This window comes from Malus domestica, chromosome 06 (assembly GCF_042453785.1).
Source record: "Malus domestica chromosome 06, GDT2T_hap1".
Lineage (NCBI taxonomy): Eukaryota > Viridiplantae > Streptophyta > Magnoliopsida > Rosales > Rosaceae > Malus > Malus domestica.
In genome coordinates this window covers 2,602,000-2,626,870 of record NC_091666.1, presented here as the reverse complement: position 1 = coordinate 2,626,870, position 24,871 = coordinate 2,602,000, and the positions used below count along the sequence as shown (strand labels likewise).

Below are 24,871 nucleotides of genomic sequence, written 5' to 3'. Positions count from 1 at the left end.
ACACACATATTTTTTATTTGTGGATTCCCCTCCTCGAACAATCAACATGATCACCACCACACGGCATATGTACGAGGTCGGGTGGGAATCTCCCTCAGATTAATAAATTGAGAGAGAGAGAGAGATTGTTTTGGGTTTTCACAACTCATTGTACAAACCAAGTGATCCAAGCCAAGTGGTCTTCCGGCCGCCCTTGGATGCCTCTGTCACATGTCAAATGTCACATGTTGCCATGTTATCACGACCATAGAGCCTCATTGTTTGTTAAAAATATTTACCCAAAAGCAAATTTAGTAAAAGAAGAAGTTTCCATTATTCGTATTTTCTTGCGTGTGAGCGCTTATCGTGAACGTAAATACATTTTAAGTCTCACATGTTAACCGTTTGAGTTAATCTATCTACGCTTGTGAAACCAATAGACATGCACTCATTTTAAGCGTTGATGCATTTGAGCTCTATTTATATCAGTAGTGAAGTTAATCTACGTACGTATGTTCAACCGACCTGACCCTAAACTATTGTAAAATCTTCAATAAGTATTTGATTCAAGAAAAAAAAAACAATTATATGACGCGACAAGAGAGAGCCAACTGTGGGGGCCTACATAAAGGGATATCCGATCGTTGGTCTATAAATGAGGCCACGTAGGGAGACTGAGAGACGCAAACCAAACAACGCAACCAGCAGCAACACACAACAACAACAACAACCGTCGTGGTGGTCTTTGCGGCGGGGAGGAGGCGCTGGCGCTGGCGCTGGCGGCTTTGACATTCCTAAACACCAAATATTTTTCAGGGCAATTCTGATGGCGGGGCAGTCGAGAAAATGGATGATTCTGGTGGCTACAATATGGATTCAGGCATTTACAGGGACGAACTTCGACTTCTCGTCGTATTCGTCGTCGTTGAAGTCGGTTCTGGGGATCTCGCAGGTGCAGTTGAATTACCTGGCAACGGCGTCTGATCTGGGCAAGGTGTTGGGGTGGTCGTCGGGGCTGGCTCTCATGTATCTTCCTCTCTGGGTTGTGCTGTTCATGTCCGCCTTTATGGGACTCATCGGTTACGGCATGCAGTGGCTTGTCATTCGCCAAATCATTTCCTTGCCATATATCCTGGTACGCACGTTTAATTTAATTTAATCTTATCTCTTTTTTATTAATTGTTTGTTTTTCATTCTCCCCCTTCCACCTCTAATTTATTAAAATTCTCTTGCCATTTGCCATGTTTTATGTGATTTTTAATTAATTGGGTATTTGGGTTCCTATATTTGTATTTTTTTTATTTGATCCGAGTGTCTAATCTAAAATATGGAACAGAGATTCGAACTCGGATGCAGAAAATTTCATATTATTTTGTGCAGTCAAAAGTGTTACGAATAGTTCGGAGTTCATCTGTTTGTGTTGTTATTGCAATTTGGTGTTGATTTGTTTTGTTCCAATCTTTCGTCAATCCCTAATTATGTGTTTAGGATTTTCTCTGATTTTGTTTGTTTGATGCAAAATCTAGCTATTTGATCCATTTCTTATGGGTGGAAGAAGTAGTTTTATGTTACCATTCAAAGACGGGTGTTGCTTGTTTAGGGTGGATGGACTCCGTTCAACCACCGGAAATGGCTGCTCTCCCCACAATAGTGCTTTTTCTGTTTCCTTTTACTTGAAAGTTCTTCGTTTCATTTTCTCAAATTTAGAATTAAAGAAAAAAAGTCCTCTCCTTTTTATTTATTTTATAGTAAAATTATACAAGGAAGAAAAGGGTAGAAAATATCACCTTGCCTTTTTCTTCCTTTATTTATGGTGAGTGGGGTCTGCGTCAGAATAGTTTGAAAATAGACTTATGGTAAAGTTTTAAGAGAGTTGCTAGACTGCTCAGCGTCTTATTTTCATATCCACATTAAAATCTTATCCGTTATAAAAGTTAAATGTTATTTTTTTCATTCGATATTATTTTTAAAATAATCGCTAATATACACATGAAATCTTAAAAAAAAATTTATAAACAAATAATATGTAAAACTAAAACTAAGGGCATGATCGTGATATAATTTGATCTGCTACATCTAACATAAGAAATACATGACTGTTCCGTATTAAAAATAAAATAAAAATTTCAATTGGATTCGACGGGACAACACAAGAGCTCAGTCGCTTGCCTTCTAGAAGTATCCATTTTACTGGTCTCATCCCCTCAACCTTTTCAGTGATCCATAGGTTTGGTACCGAAGGGGGGGGGGGTGGTACATAGGTTTGATCCATTTTAATTTACATCACATACTTTTTCGAGACCTCAATCAAATTTAAAAACACCTGCATAAAATACAACATTATTATTATATATCTATTAAGGTCTTTATTTATTTTACAAATAGACAAACATGTAATTAAAAATTTCATTAAACAGTGAGTGGGACTTTTGAAAAATGCTCCACAATCTTAAAAAAAAAAAAAAAACTCCCTTGCATTTTTCATTTCATTTTACATTTGATATTTCATAGTAATGTAGTCATGTTTTTTCATTAGACTCTGATTTTAGATATGGAATACTTGAATGACAGATGTGTTTTTATATTTTGAAGTAATTTTCATGTGATAATATGGTACATAGATACTGCATGTTTAGTAATTTAGTATGACGTTTTTTATTTGATTATTTATTACAATAAAATATATATATTCTTTAATGAGTAAAATGGTCGGATCTATTACCCGTTAATTTTAACGGGCCGATTTCGAGTCAAGTCATATTAACCGTTCATATTAACGAGTTTGACATAACATGTCCGTTACAATATCGGATGTGCCACGAACATGACAAACACGACCCGGTCGCCAAGCCTAACTTACACAATCGAGCATCATCAAATTTTATGAACAAAAGTGAACTTTTCTTTTAAGTTTTTTTTTTAGTGATGAAACAAAATTCTGTTGGAATTAAAAAGCTTCCTTTCAATATCAGCTTCAATTTTGTGCCATAATATTTGCAGAAAAAGGGTACCGCATTGGCTATGATAAGCAGATTTGTTGGAACGTTGCTGCTTGGTAACTTCCTGGAGTTGTCAATATTTGGTTTTTGTTCACGTTTCTTTTTTTTCACCTTTCTTTACCATTTCTTGTCTTTTTCTTTCTCTAGTTTTGTTTCTCTTATTGTTTTTTGGTGTTAGTGTACCAATAAAATCTTCGTCATCTTTCCGTCTGAGACAACAAAATCTTCATACAAATTAGTTTCTGTTTTCCCTTTTTTATTCAAAAGGTAATAAGAAAATAGTAAATTAGAAAGAAAAAAAAAAAACTCTATTTAAGTTCTAAGTGATTTTTCTAAAGTAAATTGTTTCATAGCTTTGTACGAAAAATCTAAAAAGAAAAAAGTAGAAAGATATAATTTCAGTTTATTTGGCACGTGACTCCAAATCATGGTGGATAATATGGGTGTATGTGTTTCAACAAGTAATCTATATAACTCTTTATTATTTCTTACTATGGAAATACTCCGGACCACAATAAAGTTTTTTGTTCATTGCTTACGAACTTACTCAATAAAGAAATGCCAAGCCTAATTGAATTCTGTTTATTCCTTAGTTATAGTTATTAACTTATTTATAGTGATTGGTGAGAGTTTGCATTCAGCTTTTACACTGTTAGGTCGACGTCAAGAATCTACACCAACAATTTCTTGCATTTGCATGCATGCGTGTCATCGTTTTGATCGAGTACGAGAGTTTGATGTGCCAATAAAACTGTTTGTTGCTCCATTTTTTTATCGACTAATTAATCCTCCGACCACTTTTCCAAACATTCCATGTGATCGATTCATGGCTGTATTGTTAATCAACCTCATATGAATCTAAGAGTACTTGTTAATATGCATTTCATGTGATAGATGACTAGATTTTTTTAATTTAATCATTTTTTTGTTTAATATAATTGTTTTGTCTATATCTAATATCATATGAGCTATAGTTATAGATTTATTTTCAACTTTTCCAACTGAAAATAAATAGTTGACTACCATTGCTATCTTATTAAAATATTATTGTAATGTGCTATATCTGACCATTCATTTTGCCGTTCAAAAATTTACGTGTGATTCTAACATGACCATTTCAATGGTCACGCATGAATCACGTGCAACTTATCAGAAGAATGGAATTGTAGGTCTTGCTGCAATTTTCCAACTGAAAATTTGCAACATAGACCTATTATAGTAGACAATTGTATTGTTGTAATTTTGCCTGAGTGTTTTTCATGGGTATAGCTCTAACTTGTCTTATTATGGAACTTGTGGATGGCAGATATTTCTTCTGTGTTTGTTGGCTGGGTGTAGCATCTGTTGGTTCAACACCGTATGTTTCGTTCTTTGCATTCGGAACTTCCCAGCTAATCAACCCTTAGCAATATCACTCACAGTAAGCTTCAATGGTGTAAGTGCAGCCTTATACAACCTTGTAGCCGATGCAATTGACTCATCGTCAACTTCTTTATTTCTCTTTTTGAATGCTGTCATTCCCCTTGTCACTTCTGTAGCGGCATTGATCCCGATTCTCCGCCAACCCACTCTAGACCCTCTCCCACCTGATGGAGTTCGCCGCGACTCCCTCATATTTCTCATTTTGAATATCGTAGCTGTCCTAACTGGTGTTTACCTTCTTCTCTTTAGTTCAACCTCATTTGATGCAGCAACAGCTCGTCTCCTCTTAGCCGGTGCCATTTTCCTACTCATTTTCCCTCTGTGTATACCTGGCATTGTCTACGCTAGAAGTTGGGTTCGTCGTGTCATCCATTCTAGGATCCGCTTTGAAGGCTGGGGCTTGGTTCTTGTTGATGTTGATGATCTTGAGCTTCATAAAGAGCTTCTTTCACGTGAGAACAGTATGAATTATGGGAATGGATCTGTTGGTCACCTCTTGAACAATAACGAAAGACCTCCTTCAACTTTGTCATTTAGACAGAAGAGCGGATATCATAGCACCGAAGGGTGTTGTGGGGCAATTGTGGGCAAAGATCAGTTGGTAATGCTTGGGGAAGACCACACAGCACGAGCGCTTGTACGAAGGCTCGATTTTTGGCTATACTACTTCGCGTATTTTTGTGGAGGTACTATTGGTCTTGTGTACAGCAACAATCTAGGGCAGATAGCTCAATCGTTAGGACAGAGCTCCAAGACTTCAACCCTTGTCACACTTTATTCATCATTTTCCTTCTTTGGCCGATTGCTCTCAGCTGCACCAGACTACATACGTGCGTAAGTATTGATAATGCACACTTCTTCTTTGCCTTATTTTTGTAAATTACATCAATTGATGACATAATGTGTGTGAAAAAAAAAACGTTGGTCATAATGTACCTGTGAAATTAGTGTGTGACGACATATCGTGTGGTCTAATATAATCCGAAGTCTGATCACTTCAGTATTTTGTTTTGCAAACTTTTGCAATTTTTACATATTTGATTAGCAAGACTAAGAAAATGTTTTTACCAATATTTTGCAGGAAATTTTATTTTGCAAGGACCGGATGGTTGACAATTGCACTTTTACCAACCCCAGTTGCGTTCTTGTTGCTAGCGTCATCAGGCAGCAGCTTGGCTTTGCACACAGGCACTGCACTAATCGGATTGAGCTCTGGATTCATTTTCGCAGCAGCTGTTTCAATCACATCGGAGCTCTTCGGGCCTAACAGCGTAGGTGTTAACCACAACATTCTTATTACCAACATACCAATTGGTTCGCTCGTCTATGGCTTTCTCGCAGCCATCGTTTATGATTCCAACGTGAGCTCTAACCTAAATATCTTAAGGACTGACTCGATTGTGTGCATGGGGAGGGACTGCTACTTCTTGACCTTTGTTTGGTGGGCATGCATATCGGTTCTTGGCTTAGGTTCAAGTGTGCTGTTATTCTTAAGAACCCGACATGCGTATGATCATTTTGAACATAATCGTTCAACACAACTCTTCTAACATGGAATGTTGTTGGAGGCAAAAGATAACACGTTTCTCAGGTTATTGCTAACTTTTGGAGGTAGAGGAGGAGCGTACTTTTCAGCAAAAAGTTTGATTGTCGATTGATGATGAAGACACTATTGAGGGAATACTTCAACAACGTATTTTTACATGCTGGTTAACCAAGAAATTGGTTATGGTTTATTTATTTATTTTATAATTTTTTATTTTTAATAAGAGAGTTTTGATTATGGTTTAGATTCATGTTCCATTTGTTCTAGGTTTCTCTTTTGTACATTAGACCAACTCTAACAATGGGCTAAACCCCCCCCCCCCAAAAGATCCACTCCAACTCATGACCTAAAATTAATCTAAAACCTAAAACTCAAATGGAGGTCAAATACTAACCTAAGTTTAGGCCACAAATTGAAGTGGACTTCAGCTTCTGTGACTGAAACATGGGTTGTGAAGCCCAATTGCCCTCTGTCACTTGCTCCACGCCTAGCACGCAAGGCCTTCAACCTGCATTCAACCAAGGTGGACCCCACCCACGTGGGTGTGTCCCCCGGTTTGTCAAGTTTTGTCTGTATTCTTAGTTAGGCCCGTACTTGGTTGCCTGAGCCCGGCCTGCTGTTGGGTTTTGCAAGGCTTGGGCCAAGGGTTTGAAATCCCTGATCGGCCCAAATGTTAATCTTGATCCGGCCCGCTTTGAAAACTATATTATTAAAAAATAATCTACCTTGGTTAGGCTGGCTTATCATCACTGATTGTCAATTGTCATTGTCAAATAAGGGTTCTAGGTATAGTCTTTGACAAACAACTATTTTGGTTGTATTTGGATGAAGTAAAGAGTAATATTAATACCAATAATAGCATAAAGGATTGCACATTATGCGTGCATAAGGAGGAACTGACCCATTTGGCTACACATTTCACTTTGTTTTATGACAGCCTTAGTACTATTAAAATGACTGCTAATCATGTCTTTCGTGATCGAACTAACCATATTGAGCTTGATAATCATTTTATTCATGAGCGAGTCAAGCTTTGCACTCACTAGGACAAGTTTTGTCCCTTCAGTTCATCAAACCGTGAGTGAACCTTCTTCTTAGCTCGAAACTTTTCTCAAGGCCACCATGTTTGTAAATCAAATAACCTTATTTGTGTCTCAAGTCATTGACTTTGTGATATCAATACATCCATTACTCTAAATTCTACACTCACTTTTCTGCCCTAGCAAGTGAAGTGCTATACGTGATATACTTATTTTTTGTGTTATTTCCTACAATATTTAGATGTATTTTCTCTCTAAGGTAGCGTAGTTTTATATATATATGAATCAACAGTCCAATAATATTTCTTCAAGTCTGGTCCATTTTAATGGTGATTGATATGAATCAAACAGTATAGGTTTGTTTATTTACAAATGGGAATTGGGTGGTGGCGCTGACAGTGAGAAAGCAAAGGTACCAATAAACTGCTTTATTAACTACCAAGCAATTGCTTAAGAGCCTTGCGAATTACATGCGTGGTTGACAAACATGATTATTTAACAAATTGGAAAAGAAAATCCAACGTGCATCGATTTTTCAAATCAAATACGTGCCTCGCAAATTACCCAAAAACCTGGCTTACTGTCGAAGTCAAAATCCACATGCAGATGCGTCTACTTAAAGTCTTAGAAGTCAAACGCTACGAAACCACACACATATGAACCCTAAGATTTGGCCATGAAGTTAAGAAGGATTTAGACGGAATAAGTTTACTACCAGAAAGCATTATGACTCAATAACATGATGCCATGTGTGAGTATTTTTCTAGAGGGATACTTTGGATGCGGTCCCTAATCCTTAACATTCTTTGATTAAAACCTTAGGGGTGTGCTATCCACACACCCCTTTTTATTTCTCACACACCTCTTGTTAATTTCTGTTTGTTGATCTTCTTCAATTCATCCGATCCGACGGCTGAAAACCTAAAAGGTGTGGGAGAAGTAAAAAGGGGTGTGTGGATATCACACCCCAAACCTTAATGGTATTCAAAGTTTGATCAAAGTCCATTGACTTTGTACAACTCATTATATTACAAATAATATTTTTATTTTTATAGTTTTGACATTAATTGTTTGATATTTTATGAGATTTATAATCCTACAAATTTAAAATCCCTCATTATAATACTATTAGAAACGGTTACAATAAAAAAATTCAAACATTTTGATTGAATAAATGGATAAAAACTATGTAAAAATAAGAAATAATAAATGGCAAAAGAATGTATCCATAGTGTTAAAAAAATTGGTACATTTCACATATAACAAAGTAGTACATTAATAAAGAAGATTGAGTACATTATAAATAAATTAGGGTATAGATAAAAGATTAAAAAATTATAAGTACAAATGAATTTTTAAAAAAATATAGGCGCTAAAAGAAATTAATACATGGGTACAAAATAAAACTAAAAAGAAAATACTACAAATTTAAAAAATGTTGCAAATTAAAAGTGGGTACAAACTAAAAATATAAATATATGGTACAAAGTTTAGGCATAAAAGATAAATATACCATATGTAATTTTTATATCATTTATCAAATATACAATGTCACGTAACAGTATACACATGGGTACAAACAGAAATAAAACTTTAAAAAATATGGGCACACAAAGAAACTAATATATGGGTACAAATTAAAAATGAAAAAAAATGGTACAAATTAAAAATAGGTACAAACTAAAAATAAAATATATGATAAAAAATTTAGCCATAAATATAATATACTAATTGTAACATTTTTAATACTAAAGGAATATATTTAAAAATAAAATATTTTATTATTCAAATAATTAATAATGTTATTAATATCCAAAGATCTTGATCAAAAATTGAAAATGAATAGGATTTTAATCAATGGAGTAGCAAAAAGAAGGATATGAACCTAATTTCTCCTTTTCTAGATGACATTGATTATTAGATCGGAAGGTTACAGTTGTCGTGAACCATTTCCATATAATAAGTTGCTCTCAACTAGAAGACTTACCAAAGTATATAACCTTGTGTAACTTCCATGGCCTAATTTAATAAGCTCCTATATTCTCACTCAACTCCACCCCATATAGCACCAAAGTCCATCAACTTAGAAATAAGTGAGGGGTCTTGCGAGATTCTAAATTTAATTCTCCCCTACTAATATCTGTTTGTGTCAAATTTTAAATTGATATAGTATTTTCATTGTGTATATTATGATAATTATAAATGAACTATATGACAACACACATGAGTCATCAAGGCCGTAACATATCATTGAAAATATATCAATCAACCCTTAAACAAGTCAACAATATTCATGCTTATAGCACATGAAAATTCCTTCTTTCTTTTTATTTTTTTTCAAAAAGAGGACGTTAGAAACGCACTCAAAGAAATTCCAAACGAGTCGCACTTGCTTCAGTAGTGGGCACCTCCCCACTTTCCCACACAGCCAGCCATACAATTTTATAAAAATTCAAAGCAACAATACACCTAAACATATTTCAGACTTTTTTCCCATTCAATTCCCAACCAATATGGCCTCCAACAACAAACCGAAGAAACTCATGGTTTCCTCTTCCCAATCAAATCTTTGCACCACCCTCTTCTTCATTGTCCTCTTCACCATCCCCGCCCTTTTCCTCCTCCGCACCACCACCACAACTTCTCTTTGCACCACCACTTTTTCCACCCACCCTGGCCCCACCTGGTCCGGCGATCTCCGCGAGGCTCAGTTCGCCTGGAACCGCCTTCCCTTTCTTCAAGACCGTCCTCGACCAACCGCCCTCAGAATCGCCGTCTTCTCAAGAAAATGGCCTATAGGCACCGTCCCGGGTGGCATGGAGCGCCACGCCCACACTCTCCACACAGCTCTCTCCCTCCTCGGCCATCAAGTCCATGTGTTCACCTCCCCAGTCCCTTCCCAGGAGCTGATCAAACTCGACAACCAACATGGAAGTCCGAGCCCATCGTCACCCTATATCCACTTCCACGAGGGAGACCCCGGTCGCTGGCGTTACAACAAAGCATGGGAGCAGTTTTTGGAAGAAAACCAACGTGAAAATTTCGATGTAGTTCACTCCGAAAGCGTGGCGCTACCTCATTGGCTAGCGCGAAATCTCCCAAACCTCGCCGTGTCATGGCATGGGATTGCCCTCGAAAGCTTACACTCCGGCATCTTCCAAGACTTGACGCGCAAGCCTAGTGAGCCTATCTCCCCATCTTTCAACCAAAGCATTCAAGGGGTTGTCCCAAAAGTTTTAAATGAGATACGATTCTTCCATAACTATGCCCATCATGTTGCTATAAGTGATAGTTGTGGGGAGATGCTAAGGGATGTCTACCAAATACCAAACAAAAGAGTGCATGTGATTGTCAACGGTGTTAACGAAGCCGACTTTGGCGTAGATAATAACCTAGGCCAAGAGTTTAGGTATGCAATCGGCGTACCTAAAAACGCTAGTTTGGTATTCGGAGTGGCCGGAAGATTAGTGAAAGACAAAGGCCATCCTATATTATACGAAGCATTCTCAAAGCTCATAGCTAAGAATCCTAATGTGTATTTGATCGTGGCTGGTTCGGGACCGTGGGAAGAAAGGTACAAGGATCTGGGGCCTCAAGTTCTTGTTCTTGGGTCTATGAGTCCATCCAAATTACACGAATTCTATAATGGCATCGATATCTTTGTGAATCCAACGCTTCGACCGCAAGGTCTTGATCTTACTTTAATGGAGGCAATGATGAGTGGGAAGCCGGTGATGGCGTCAAGGTTTCCGAGCATCAAAGGTACTATTGTTGTGGATGATGAGTTCGGCTTCATGTTCTCTCCGAACGTCGAATCATTGTTGGAGGCTTTGGAGTTGGCTGTGAATGAAGGGCCAAGGAGGGCAGCTCAAAGAGGAAAAGCTTGCCGGGAATATGCAAATTCCATGTTTACGGCAAGAAAGATGGCATTAGCATACGAGAGGTTGTTTCTTTGTATAAAAAATGAAACATTTTGTACTTACCCGTGATTAATTAGACTGTAGATTTCGTATTACAAATTAATTTTCCATAGGAACTTGGTATCGTTTTTACACGATATATGGAAAATTTGATCGGCTTCTTAATTGGTTCCCAATTTATTAACATACATATATATAGCGGTCACTGGCATTTTGAAATCGTCAATTTGTCCTTATTTTCTAAATAAATAGAGATGAAAATTTTGAACCCAAAATACAGCGACTTCTAGAAAAAAATCCTATCAACCACTTACCTTTTTAAGTGTATTTTCTCTTCTATATTTCTTCGTTTTTAGAGTATATAATGTTGGGTTCCTAACATATAATGACTTTTAAAATTGTCTCTTTGCATATCTAGATTCCAATTTCAGAAACTAATCATATGAGCCCGACTTGTGGTGTGGCATTACGAGTCCAACTTTTTTTTGTTCTAGTCAAATTAGTGCACCCGTCGGTGTGTGTTAGTCGTGTCTGGCATCCCTTGTTTTCTTGTGGTTGTTGGGTCAGATTGCTTTTCTTTGTGGAATTTGAACGTGAGTTGTAATTAATGTTGTTTTGCTTAATTTGGATGTATCATTATATTATAGTCTTTCGTTTTATTTGCCAGAAAAGAAAAATCATGAATAAATTAAGAATTAGAAATAGCATGCTTTTACTAATTTATAATCGTAGTTTTGGCAATGGTATAACAAAGCGTGTGATGAGAGTACTTCAAAGGATTTTATAAACATAGATTTGTCGTAAGTTCTGTTCAAGCTATATATATAAGAAATAATTAATAATTAATAATTGTGGCACATTACATGTGATTATTGAAATTGAAATAATTTTTTTCAACTAGTAAGTGTTTTTATCATCCCAAATAAATACCATATTTAGGAATTCTCATTTTGATGCCTCACATCAGTTAAATACGCAACATTTTTTTTTAAATGCATTTTTTATTTCACAAATAACCTATACCTCATCCTTTATAAGTGTAGAGCTTCTTACCTTAACTTCAAATCTATCCAAGAGATCATGCTTGGAGAAATAAAAAATTACTCATTCTCTTAAGCATTATGGTCGGATTAAACATGTTTTTAATTATGGTAATTTTGCTTTTGGCGAGTAATGACACACCCCGATCTGGAATGTCCACTAGGACTCCGAATCGAGATGTGCTGGCCGACACCTGGAAGGTGACGAAGCCATAAAGTGTGATGATGTGAAAAATGTGAATAAATTTAACCTAAGAGTGCCTAAATACCATAGTGCGCTGGTGAGCAGGAATGAACCCACTTCACACGTGACGTTAGAACATAAGTAAGTACAGTGGAGTGAATAAGGATTATACCCTCAGAAGTACCCACCTATCCTGAGATTTGCCAAGAATCCTTGTTGATACGAACTTTCAGCAAATTAAACCTGGAGGGCGCAAAACAGAAAGTGTGAGTGGGCAAAAACAAAACTTTTCAAAAACCATTTCAATTATCAAATGTAGTAACCCCTCACCGTAAAACATTTATAATTTTCCAGAAAATAGAATATATACATATATCGAAACCATACTCGAAATAGCAAAATCCACATATATGCCATGTCAAATATCTCAGTATCAATAATGAGTAAACCAAGTGAAGTAAATCAATGAAAGTAATATGTCAACCAGAGCCACCTATTGTGGCATGTATGCCTGAACCCATAGCTCATCAAGTATACTTGCACATGAGTCGGAACCACCTATAGTGGTCTGTACGACAAGAATCGGTATAAATAAATACACTCAAGTGCTACGATCACGTGAAGACTGTGTGAATAATCGTGGGTCGCATACGAGTCAGAACCACCTATCGTGGTCTGTACGACAAGCATGTGCACCTAACTTGGATCCAAGGTGAGCGTATGGTGCGGGAGGTGAACATCACGTGAAGGCCTGTGCCCTGACCACGGGCGGGAGCACTAACACCGGCATGCAGGTTTATGAGCTCTCAATTCATCTCAACATACTCATCAACTCATATTAACAATCTATAACTCACTTGGTACTTACCTGAGCGTCCACAGCGTCAAATCACAATATGCATACTATACTAACTCGTAATCTGAGTATAAATCATGAGGCATGGCCTTTCAAAACATAATTCCATTTAAACACATTTTCTGGGAAAAATACCAAGCATATATATATATATATATATATATATATATATATATATATATATATATATATATATATACTGAAAACAAAAGTCCACTCACCTGGAGTTCATGCTACAACTCCCTAGCACAACCATAGAGGCGTCACGAACAATTATCAAATCACAACTCAGAATTCTTATCAATAAAATATGTAACTTACATAACACACATCCCTACGAAGTTAGATTCGGAAGATCCACATCACGGATTTCTGATCCTTACTTCCAAAGATCCACATTATACATCTAGAACAACATCCTAAAGTTCCATTACGATCCAACGGTCGGATCTCCGCCAATTGCCAAAACCAAGTGGCGGTTAACATTTTATTTTATGAACTTACAAATCCAATTCAGGAAGATCCGTAAGTTCCTATGGTGCTCAAATATTACATACTATAACATATTAAAGTTTGGTGACAATCCAACGGTTGGATCGTCGATTCACATTTTTACCAAGTAACGTAATGAATTTAGGTTCAAACGATCAACCTACGTTATACGAATATCATAATTGAATTCCATACATCTAATTTGGCTTAAAATTAGCATCAATAGTCCCCTGGCCACGCGCCGCCGCATGCGCCACCCCAACTCGCAGAAAAAATCAACTATTTCTAAAAATTACCAAATTTTACAGAATTGTAGGTCTCAACGAGTAGAGTAAACTTTATACCTGTGGCCAATTCTAATTTGGCGGGGAAACATCTGAAATCGCCCACGAACCGCTGGAACCCTAGAATTTGGGTGTTCTTCAATTCGATCAATCCGCAACACTACCGCCCTTAAAACTGTTTGAGCTTTGTTCCTGGCCTCCAGAGAAGTGCTTTGATGGTGGAGATCGACAGGAATGGTTGCAGAAAATGGCGAATTGTTGCCGAGTGTCCTTTAAGCCCACGACTTCGATTCTTCCAAAACCGAGCCCAAACAACCCCATTTTTGTATGATAAAGGAAGGTGGAACGATGGTGAGAGGTTTCCAGGTGGAAACTCGACTTAATTCGCTGGAATTTCATTGAAAACTCGTCGGATTTCTCTGCCTATAAACCGGGCCGACGCGCTGGTCTAAGGACTCTCCGGGTTGAAGGGGTTCGGATCCCCTCCCTCTTTCCTCTCCTTTCTGGTTGGTTATTCCATCTTCCTCTTTTCTTCTGATTCGTTCCTTCTATCTCTCCATCTATCTCCAATTGGGTAGTTCTGCCCAGTCTCTTTTTCTCTAAATAACCTTAAACAAATCTAATAATACTTATGAAATATATAAAATAATAAATGGAAAACCTTAGAAACGTACTTTTCAGAATTGTAGTTCCGTAAAACTTTAACCGTAACTCCAAATTCACTTCCTCTTGAGCCTATGCGTTCGTATCACCAGTTACTATGCAAATACACTAAAAGAATAAGTCGTATGTCTCACTAAACGTTGGTCAACGAAAGTCAAGATCCTCACCTCTAAGGGCATTTTCGTAAAGTCACGCTTTTCAAATTTGTAAAAACATAAAATTAGGGACGGGTCGTCACAAGTAGTGCATTTTCAACAGATCTTTGGTTGTGGTTGTGTGCAAAAAATATTTCAGTATAAAGTATGCATGAGATGTGTATACCTATATTTTCTTAGGACGGGTGATTACTAACAAAAGTTGTAGGGCTCTTGTAGCGTTGGGAAGACTATGCCATTTTATTCTTGTGAATAACACTTTTGCACATGAACACTATAGCAACAAAGATGAAATTTTAGAAAGAACTGACCGAGTTTTTAATCATTATTTTTCATTGCAACTTCCGCCCCACCTGCTTCTTCTCCTTCTTAGGCAGAAAACTAAATGTGAGATCTTTTCAATGAGTTAGAGTACGATATATTTGCTTCTATGCCTCAATACTACTTTAATTTGTTGCTTTGACTTGTAAAATATTTATTTTATGTTTGTGGAGCGAACAATATTAAAGCAAAATATTATAACAACTGTCGTGCCTCTTCTGAAAAGTTCGTGAAGCATCACAAGAAATAGATTAATTTTATATATATATATTTTTTTACCCTTAGTCATGTATTATGCTCATTTTGTGATGACAGCATCTATTGGTGCGCCATTAATTTTTTTTTTTAATTTTTGTAAAACTTATATTACTCGTCTCAATTTAGGTATTATGAGACTATTGTCGACAATATGGCTACAAGCGATCTTTCTTGTTACTGTCATGTGTCTTTGTTGTTCTCGAATCTAAAGTTGAGAAAGACCAAACCTTCCCATATCGTATATCGACTGAAATTTGAACATAATAATGGTTAAATAGGTTTATAAAAGATTCTAGATTAACTTTGTAAGAATAATAAAAGCCTCAAATAGATCAAGATTATGTTAACCAAAAGCCAAAATCTTGACTGAATCAAGAACATGAAAGAACAAAACTAACATGTAGAGATCGATGAAGATGATGCCGTAAAAAGTCCCAATATATATAGAGTAGAATCTCTCCTTTTTTGTCAAAAGCTTAATGCATGCACTAACAATAGATCTTAGTTCAAGATCTGGTGTGCTTTTTATGAGAGTAGAGGTCTATTAATTATACTATGAAATAGTTCCCCCGATTTTCCTATTAGAATCTAAATAGGAAACTAACCTTTTTTTTCCCTAGTTGAATGCTAACTGACACGATAAGATCTGAATATAGCTTTTTTAAGTCTAGGTTTAGTTGTTTTTAGCCTTCCTTGTCAATGATTAAGTCTTTCCTTTGTATTTCGAAATCACACAAAAGTTCAAACCTCAATTATGTTGGATGATTTAGTTCTTAGGGATCTTGCAATCCAAGAAGTTCAAGTTGATCGTGTGAAGATCTCAAGTTGTGGCTTCATTGGAAGGTTTGTTCATGCATATGCATTTCATGAGTTTCTGAAGCATTTTGACTAGTGAAGTTGTCTAGTCATCTGATTCGCAAGTGAATCTAGCACACTTTTTAAGAAAATCCATGTGGGCTTGTCTGACTCCCTACACTCGATAGTGAGTTTCTCACCCTTGATTTCTTCAGATTAAGTCCTTGTGTGTTGTTTTTTCTGCTAAACCAGAAAAAAAGCATCTTGATAAAACCTTGGGGTGGTGGTTGTTTTTTTTTGGGTGGTTCGAAATTCATCTTCATAGTGAGGGCGTTTTGTTTTTGCTTAGAAACTCTAGAATCATAGAGCATTTTCATGGATAAAGTTCTTCATTGAAAATCTTAAAATTATCCTTGAAAATTCTTGCTTAAATCTTTCTTTTCAAGATTATTTATTTTTTGTAGAAAAGGATCATCTTTGAGATTGTTCTTTGTTTTCTAGCTATTCTCCTTTCTTCGTTCTTATTTGAAAACCCTAGTTGCAAATGATTTTCTCTTGCTTAAAATTGGGTGCTAACTCACCAAAATCTTCCATGAGAATGTTTGGTTAAAGTAGTGTTGTCTCAAGCATATTTCTAAATCTTCTGATAGATCTCTATATGGGATTCTCAGTTGATTTCTTCATTCTAAATGTTTTGTTTGAAGAAGCTAACTTTGTAGTTTCGAATCTAAATTTGCATATCATATTTCCATATCATGTTCACAGTTTCGTGTCTCCCACCAGTGCGACATGAGATGAGCTCAGAAGATGGAGCTACCATGTTTATGAAGACCGAGCTTAATGCTCTTAGGCATGATTGAAGATTGCACAAAGGTACAAGCTGCTCTTTAAATTAGTTTTAGCAATTTGAGCTTGTGTGCTATTCTTTGTATGCACCTTATTTTCACTAGTTGATCGAAGTCCCTGGGGACACCCGTTTTTTAACCCACATAGGATTTTTTCGGTCAGAAAACCTATTGTGTTAATATTGAATTGTTCTTCATATACTGGTATTTCTGCTATAAGTTGTGTATGTCGTTCGTGCCTTGTTATGATGCATGATTAACTACAGATTGAGTTGTACAAAAAAGGATCCCAAATGTGCCTTTATATATTTACATACGCAACTAAACATTCCTCGGGTTTCAAATGCGTCTTTTTAACTTACAATATTACAAACTTTCTATATTACACTTGATATATAGCCCTGAGTCATCGAGACTTCTCAGCCTTGAGATTATTTCTGATTTGCAGTTGCAGTTGGAGACGATTTCCTGATATTCCGAACTCTGTGACCATCCATTCTAGCATTACCAAAAACCCCATTTCTAGCAGATTTTGGTGATGCCGGCCAATGTCCACAAGCGACGGCCATGTCCTTCAAGTTTTGAAGGCTTTCAAGAGTCTCGATAATGGTTGGCATTTTAGGCCTGTCTTTAGGGTTCATACTTATGCATTGTAATGCCAGATGGGCAATCTCCTTCGCTCCCTTGACAGAATACTGGCCAGCAAGTCTCGGGTCCATAATATAGCGCAACCTCCGACTACTGCTAGTCAGGTAAGGTTTTGCCCAATCAATCAGATTTTGCTCGCTCTTTGGTCTCGATTTATCCATTGCTCTTTTTCCTGTTAGCAATTCTAGCAGCACCACTCCAAAGCTGTAGATGTCACATTTTGTTGTCAATTGTCCTGAAAATTTGAAATTCATCCAAATGTCAATGCATTTGATTAACGAAATGGGTCCTTTGAATTGGACTCAGTCGACCCATCTAGTTATTAATTGACGTTATCATCTCCTTATGATAAGTCTTTAATATAAGACAATAGTCAAAGGAAGTTTCCATTTTTCTAAAATATTCTAATGGAACTGGATTGAAATCTACTTTTCTATCAATATTAAATCATCAACTAGTTAATTCGTAAAGTTAAACAGTAACCCTGGATAGAAATTCTTAATATAACCTAACGCAATTTCTTTCTCTGCATACGAAACTCCTGATATGCATACTTCATTGCACTAAAAAAGCAATTCTAAACGGGGCTATATCATATAGCCTATATGTACTGAGGAAAAAAGTTGGGAAGAATATATATATATAGCATTTTCAAGTTCTACCTGTTGAGACATATTCAGGGGCAGCGTATCCATAGGTACCCATTACTCTTGTTGTGACATGCGTTTCTGATCCTTCAGGCCCCATCTTTGCAAGTCCAAAATCTGACAGCTTTGCTGTGAAATCCTACCAAATACAGAGAAAATGCAGCTTATATAATACTTAGATACCCTGGAATTAAAAGTAGGTTTTGTTTTTGTCATTTTACTATAGCTGTATATAAAAACTATAAAAATAGAAAGAAATATTGCACTTGTCGTCAAATATTCATTTCGTAAAATGACTTTCTGAGATTGTCAATAATAACTCCCTCTATCTCTCGAGTGCTAAACTTACAGAATCTAGCAAGACATTTGAAGTTTTGAAATCCCGATATATAACAGGTGTCTCAGCCCCATGCAAGAAAGCAAGGCCTTTGGCTGCTCCTATTGCAATCTTTAATCTTGTGGCCCAAGGCAATGATACTGAAAGCCCTGCACTCACAGCAGATAATAATTATATAAACCCTAAAATTGTAATTAAAAATAATTATAATTGTTGGACTTGGAGATAGTATGCAAACGCACTTTTGAATAAGTGATTCTCTAAGCTGCCTCGAGGCATAAACTCATAAACAAGGAGTCTTTCTTCGTTCTCGCAACAGTAGCCAATCAATTTCACCAAATTCTGGTGCCTCAGCTGCCCAAGAAATATCACTTCTGCCTGCAACAAATTAATGAGTTATGAATAAATTTGTCAAAACTTACCAAAACTTAACTGGAAAAGTCTCTCTTTCTTTTTTTTCAAATCAAATCATTTTATTAGAGATGTGCATCCTATTAAGATTTGGCGATTAGTCCACATACAACTCTTTGTTTATTTATATGAGGACGCTTTATTAGTCAATATCTTCTAAAAGTTGATCTTGTTTGCTTGCTTTCGGCCTAGTTAGCTTCTGTCCCTTCTCTTTTGCTTTTGATCAAGGCCTCTATAAAATAATTGAGGTGATTTTTACACATTAATTTTAACTTTTCATACATCTCTCTTTATTTATGGTATTCAAACTGAATTAAATTATCAAAAATAACAAACATGATTAAAATAATTACAGGAACCTTGAACGAAGAAAAAACACAACCGAAAGGGCTAATGACTAATAAGAAATTAATCGTTGGGTTAACCTAAGTTGTCAGACAATCCTTCTTATATTATAAAAGTTGAAACTCTTTATAAAGATTATTTCTGAAAACACGATTATTCGATCAATTCAAAAATGATCATTATTAAAAATAGTAACCGTTATCGTTATTTATTAAATTAACCCCATTTTTTCTACTCGGTCTTATGTGGTACGTAGTAATATTATTTTTCTCAAAATTGCTATTATGAGAAACTATTTGTATCATTATTTATAACATCTTTCTAATATAGATGGATCCACATGTTAAAAGTCTCATCTCTATTAGAGAGATAATAAAATTAGATGGTAAGTGTAGCATACTCTGTTTTCCTTCACATGTCTTTATCATGGCAGAAAATATATAGTAAAATTAAAAATCCTTACGAGCCATTCGCGGTGTCCTTGTAGGCCTTCAATGTCGAGGAGCTTAACTGCAACGGCCTGAGCCTTCAAACCCTGCCTCAAATTCTCATCAACATAACCCTTATGCACGGTTCCAAACCCACCTTCTCCCAGCAAAAAATTGACATAAAAATTCTGAGTCACAGCACGCAGCTCACTCAGTTGAAAATCATACAAGTCCGACCCAAAAGACTGTGCAAGATCCTCGTTAATCCGTATGGATGAAGAACGGCTGAGATCAGAAAAAGACAACCGCCGGAAGGACGGCAGTTGGTGAGCAACATCCTTGGAAAGATCAGACCTTGATGGCCTGCACCTGCTGAAGTTGCGAAAGATTGTTTGGTCTTCAGCTGAACAGCAGTTTGCTGTGAATGGTCTCCAAGGCTTTGAGTGCTGCTGCTGCCGCCTCGTCATTATTGGAGGAGAAGAGAATAGTTAGTGGAAAGAGATATGAATTTGATGCAAAGAATACCACCTGAACCATGGTTTCTTGTCCTAAAAGTGAGCTAATTTAACAGAGAAGGAGGTGTACTTTCTTTCTTCAACTGCTCTAACCACTCTACTAAATGGGGGAATTGTATTTTGTTTGCAATCTGCTTCTTTAACATTATCCGTACTTGTCATTTGTCTTTTACGTAATGTCTTCTTGTAGAAGTTAGAAGATGTTCTGCAATTGAGTAAATCTTAATCTGTTATTTTTTCTTCAGGGACACACAGTATGACCAAATTTTGCATCAAACCCACTTTTATTTTATCCGCGTTAGAACCAATCCAATAGAGATGATATAATATATGTATATATATATATATATATAAAACAAATACATAAATAGATTTCGAATTTAACTATATGATTAAACCCCATTACGAATAATTTAATGAAGTTGTAAACAAAATCCCAACAAGTCACTAACTTGTTTTCGGAAGATAGACGCTTACAAGGTACATATTATATAGTTGAGCCAAGTCAAGTACAAGATGCTCAAGCTCCACTCAGTTAAAATTGTTCTTGCTCAAGTACAGCTCAAGCTCAGCTCTAATGATATATCCAAGCTCGTGCTCGGCTCATTTGTAAACTAAACTCGAGCTTTTGTTTGGTTCGACTTATTGAAAATTTATGTAAACAAATAAAAAGTGTAAATGTTATCTTTTGTACGTAATGGTACTATATACAAAATCTTTGTACAATTTTCAATTTCGCAGCATTGGGCGGATATCTCTTGCTAGTCAATAGATAGGGCTAGCCCGATAAGGTATTTAGTTTTAAAACATGACAAGGTTGCCCATAGTCACATATGGGCATGGCTTAGGCTTATCCATGTGTTGATAATATGATTGTATTTGTAAAGTCATTTATGATGATACTTGTAAGTCACGTGCGCAGAGTTGCATTTGCTTAATGGGATTGGGATAGTAGCCAATGCCACTATGCCATTGCCAACAAACTTAATGAGCTCTAAATTTGCTTCACATTTTTGTCGTTTCTTCTCTAGAAATTAGAATCCTCATCCTTCTTTGATCTTAAGATTAAATGGCAATAGGGGCAATGCTGTGCAATGAGCTGGTTGAAAGCGCCAACAGGCACTATCTATTTCTGTATGATGAATGATGATGCCCTTGACACAAAAACACCAAACTTGTGTAATCACTTAATTGAACAAATCAAAAGAGAACTAAGAAGAGTTTGAAGACCACACAAATTATAAGACGCAAAATAAACCATTAACCCAAAACCTTGGAGCATAAGTCTCAGACGGAGGCGAATTACTTAAGATCGGAACAAACCCAGAGTAGTAGATTAAGTCACAACTTCATTAATCCCAATATCTATCAATACACCCAATTAACAAAATAAATTTATGAACAAACAGCCACCGTTAAGCCCTGCAGCCTTATTCATGGATTTCAACTAAATCGCTACCAAATAAAGAATACAAAATTGAAGTAATCGTCCATGGATGAAATGCAGCTAATTAAATACAAGGGTTAATTAATAGAACTTTTACGGGATAATTTCTGGTATTACTCCTTTCGAAATAAATACATGTACAATCATTGTTCAACAAGGAAACAAATAATAAAGCTTATAAACAAACCTACCTAATAAAGGACTCCTAGTATTTACATTCCCTTTTTTCCCTAATATTGACTCACGACTAACACTCCCCCTCAAGTTGATGCATAGATATCACACATGCCCAATTTGACAAGTGAGTCACCAAACTTTCGACTACATACCGCATGAGTTAGAACATCTGCAAGTTGCTCCTTCGAATTCACAAATGGTATTGACACAATTTTCCTCTCAAGTTTCTCTTTGATAAAGTGTCGATCAACTTCCACATGTTTTGTCCTATCATGCTGTACCGGATTATCAGCTATATCTCTCGCTGACTTATTATCACAATATAGTCTCATGGTTTCCTTAGGCTTGAACCCAAGCCCCCCCAAGAAGTTTTTGAAGCCAGAGAATCTCTCAAATGCCGTGAGCCATCCCTCTATACTCGGCCTCAGCTGAGGATCTAGACACCACCTTTTGTTTTTTACTTCGTCATGTAACCAAATTTCCTCCTACAAAAGTAAAATATCCCGAAGTAGACCTTCTGTCACTCACACTTCCTGCCCAATCAGCATCTGTGAACCCCTCAACCCTCAAATGTCCGTGCTTCTAATATAAAACTCCTTTTCCATGTGCAGACTTCAAATATGCTAAGATACGCATAACAGCAGCCATATGATCTTCACTCGGTGAATGCATAAATTGACTCACTACATTCACTGCATAGGCAATATCTGGTCGTGTATGAGCCAAATAAATTAATCTCGCTACAAGTCCCTGATATCTCACTTTATCAACTGATTTCTGATTTGGATCCAAACATAGATGATGTTTTTCAACAATAGGAGTATCTACTGGTTTACATCCCAGCATACCAGTTTCTTTTAACAAATCCAAAACATATTTACATTGTGACAAGAAAATACCTTTCGAAGATCGAGCAACTTCAACTCCAAGAAAATACTTCAAATCCCCTAGGTTCTTCATTTCAAACTCAGCCGCAAGATTACCCTGCAACTTTGAAATCTCATTAAAATCATCTCCAGTGATGATCATGTCATCTACATAGATGATTAAGGCTGTCACTTTTCCCTGTCTTCGTTTAACAAACAATGTATGATCAGAATGACTCTGATAATACCCAATCTTTTTCATAACTTGAGTAAACCTATCAAACCATGCACGAGGTGATTGCTTAAGTCCATAAAGAGACTTACGCAACCGACAAACTCTGGTATTCCTATCGGCACTATACCCAAGAGGAAAATCCATATATACTTCTTCCTCCAAGTTCCCATGGAGGAAAGCATTTTTCACATCAAACTGTTTTAATGGCCAGTCCATATTAGCAGCTAAAGATATCAAAACACGTACCGTATTCATCTTGTAAACCGGAGAGAACGTTTCTTGATAATCTACCCCATATGTTTGGGTGTATCGTTTAGCTACCAACCTTGCTTTGTACCTGTCTATTGATCCATCAGCTTGGTATTTGACAGTAAACACCCACCGACATCCAACTGTTTTTTTTCCTTCAGGTAAAGACGTCACCTGCCAGGTATTATTCTTTTGTAATGCCAACATTTCCTCATCCATTGCTTTCGCCCACTTTGGATCCTTTAGAGCCTCATCCACACGGGTTGGTACTCGAATAGACTCCATATTGTCCACCAAGGGTTTGCGCTCTGGTGCAAGACCATTGCATGAGACATAGTTAGCTATTGGATGCTTCACTTTACCTTCCGGAGAAAACCTGTCAGGTGGCACACCTCGATTTTGTCTCAGTGGCAGCTTATATGTATTTACATCATTACTTGCATTAGTTACATAATCATCCACAATACTTACCTCAGGTATATCCAGAGAAGATTCATTAGGCAGCACTGTATAACTAGAGAGATAGGGGGTATAGCAAGCTGTTGCCGTGACTCCATACTGCTCTCGGCAGGTGGAAGAGGTGACTTCATACTGTTCTCAGCAAATGACGGCAATGGTTGTTCTGATGGTACTACAACACTAGAAATCTATGCTATAGCATCATTCTCCTGAGTCATAGTATCATTCTCCTGAGTCACGGCCGGTGTGATCTCTGCTATAGTGTTTTTCTCTAGATCCAACCATTCCAGATCACCACTAGTATTATCCCCCTGGTGATCTGAAGATGAAGATACGGGAGCATAAAACAACTCCGACTAAAAAAAAGTCACATCCATGGTAACATACATATGATGAGTCTCAGGGTGATAAAATTTATACCCTTTTTGTGAGGGGAGAAACCAACAAACACACAGCGAAGAGCACATGGATCCAACTTAGTACGATGAATCTTTTGAATATGCACGTACGCCACACACCCAAATACCCGAGGGGTGAGAGTATTAGTAGACACCACTGGTACATGTTGAGTGAGGATTTGAAGAGGGGTACGAAAATCAACCACCCGAGAAGGCATACAATTAATCACGTAGACGGCATAAGTGACAGCTTCAGGCCAAAAAAACCTTAGGAACGGATGCTCCTAGAAGTAGAGCACGCGCCGTTTCTAAGATATGACGATTTTTCTTTTCAGCCACCCCATTTTGTTGTGGAGTATGGGGACAAGTTGTTTCATGGAGAATGTCGTGATCACCAAGAAACTTCGACAACTCAAGATTAAGATACTCACCACCATTATCAGAACGAAGAACTTTAACCACACGCGAGTATTGTGTTCCAATCATCTGAGAAAATATCAAAATAGCATACCAACATCACTTTTATTTTTTAACACATATAGCCACGTCATACGAGTGTAATCATCAACAAACGTAACAAACCACTTAATCCCAGAAGAAGTAACAACAGAAGAAGGTCCCCAAACATCAGAGTGCACAAGTTCAAATGGTAAAGCTCTTTTATTCATACTAGGAGGAAACGAAGCACGATAGCTTTTAGCAAGAATACATACTTCACACTGTAAGTCTGATTCATTTGTTCCACTAAATAGACTAGGCAACATATGTCGTAAATACCCAAAAGATGCATGCCCTAACCGACGATGCAGCAACCACACTTCTTATAAATTACTAGACCGAGACACTCAAACAACATTAGCTCTGCCAGGAACGACGTCGTCCACATAGTACAACCCATCTCTCTTAGTGC

General features: G+C 36.8%; 3 protein-coding genes across 3 annotated transcripts; 2 read left to right on the top strand and 1 right to left on the bottom strand.

Moving 5' to 3' along the window:
* Positions 1-487: 487 nt before the first annotated feature.
* On the top strand, positions 488-6,190 carry LOC103436831 (protein NUCLEAR FUSION DEFECTIVE 4). Its single transcript, XM_008375277.4, has 3 exons — positions 488-1,114; positions 4,285-5,234; positions 5,482-6,190. Exons 1-3 carry the CDS (start codon positions 635-637, stop codon positions 5,948-5,950), a joined length of 1,899 nt encoding a protein of 632 aa, XP_008373499.3. The 5' UTR covers positions 488-634; the 3' UTR covers positions 5,951-6,190.
* A 3,172-nt stretch (positions 6,191-9,362) lies between these two features.
* Positions 9,363-11,125, top strand: LOC103409438 (uncharacterized). The gene has a single exon (XM_008348253.4). The coding sequence runs from the start codon at positions 9,500-9,502 to the stop codon at positions 10,973-10,975; it is 1,476 nt and encodes a 491-aa protein (XP_008346475.3). The 5' UTR covers positions 9,363-9,499; the 3' UTR covers positions 10,976-11,125.
* Positions 11,126-17,019: 5,894 nt separating this feature from the next.
* LOC103436829 (probable serine/threonine-protein kinase PBL15) lies at positions 17,020-20,226 on the bottom strand. Its single transcript, XM_008375275.4, has 5 exons — positions 19,651-20,226; positions 18,674-18,809; positions 18,444-18,580; positions 18,110-18,233; positions 17,020-17,682 (listed from the first exon to the last, which is right to left on the bottom strand). Exons 1-5 carry the CDS (start codon positions 20,080-20,082, stop codon positions 17,231-17,233), a joined length of 1,281 nt encoding a protein of 426 aa, XP_008373497.3. The 5' UTR covers positions 20,083-20,226; the 3' UTR covers positions 17,020-17,230.
* Between the last annotated feature and the right edge of the window lie 4,645 nt (positions 20,227-24,871).

Excerpts from the sequence above, each read along its gene's own strand:
- LOC103409438 (XM_008348253.4), top strand. The coding sequence starts at position 9,500 with ATGGCCTCCAACAACAAACCGAAGAAACTCATGGTTTCCTCTTCCCAA.
- LOC103436831 (XM_008375277.4), top strand. The coding sequence starts at position 635 with ATGAGGCCACGTAGGGAGACTGAGAGACGCAAACCAAACAACGCAACC. Across the intron at positions 1,115-4,284 it reads TTTCCTTGCCATATATCCTG|ATATTTCTTCTGTGTTTGTT; the intron begins GTACGCACGTTT and ends TGTGGATGGCAG. Across the intron at positions 5,235-5,481 it reads GCACCAGACTACATACGTGC|GAAATTTTATTTTGCAAGGA; the intron begins GTAAGTATTGAT and ends AATATTTTGCAG.
- LOC103436829 (XM_008375275.4), bottom strand. The coding sequence starts at position 20,082 with ATGACGAGGCGGCAGCAGCAGCACTCAAAGCCTTGGAGACCATTCACA. Across the intron at positions 18,810-19,650 it reads AAGGACACCGCGAATGGCTC|GCAGAAGTGATATTTCTTGG; the intron begins GTAAGGATTTTT and ends AATTTGTTGCAG. Across the intron at positions 18,581-18,673 it reads AGAGAATCACTTATTCAAAA|GGCTTTCAGTATCATTGCCT; the intron begins GTGCGTTTGCAT and ends CTGTGAGTGCAG.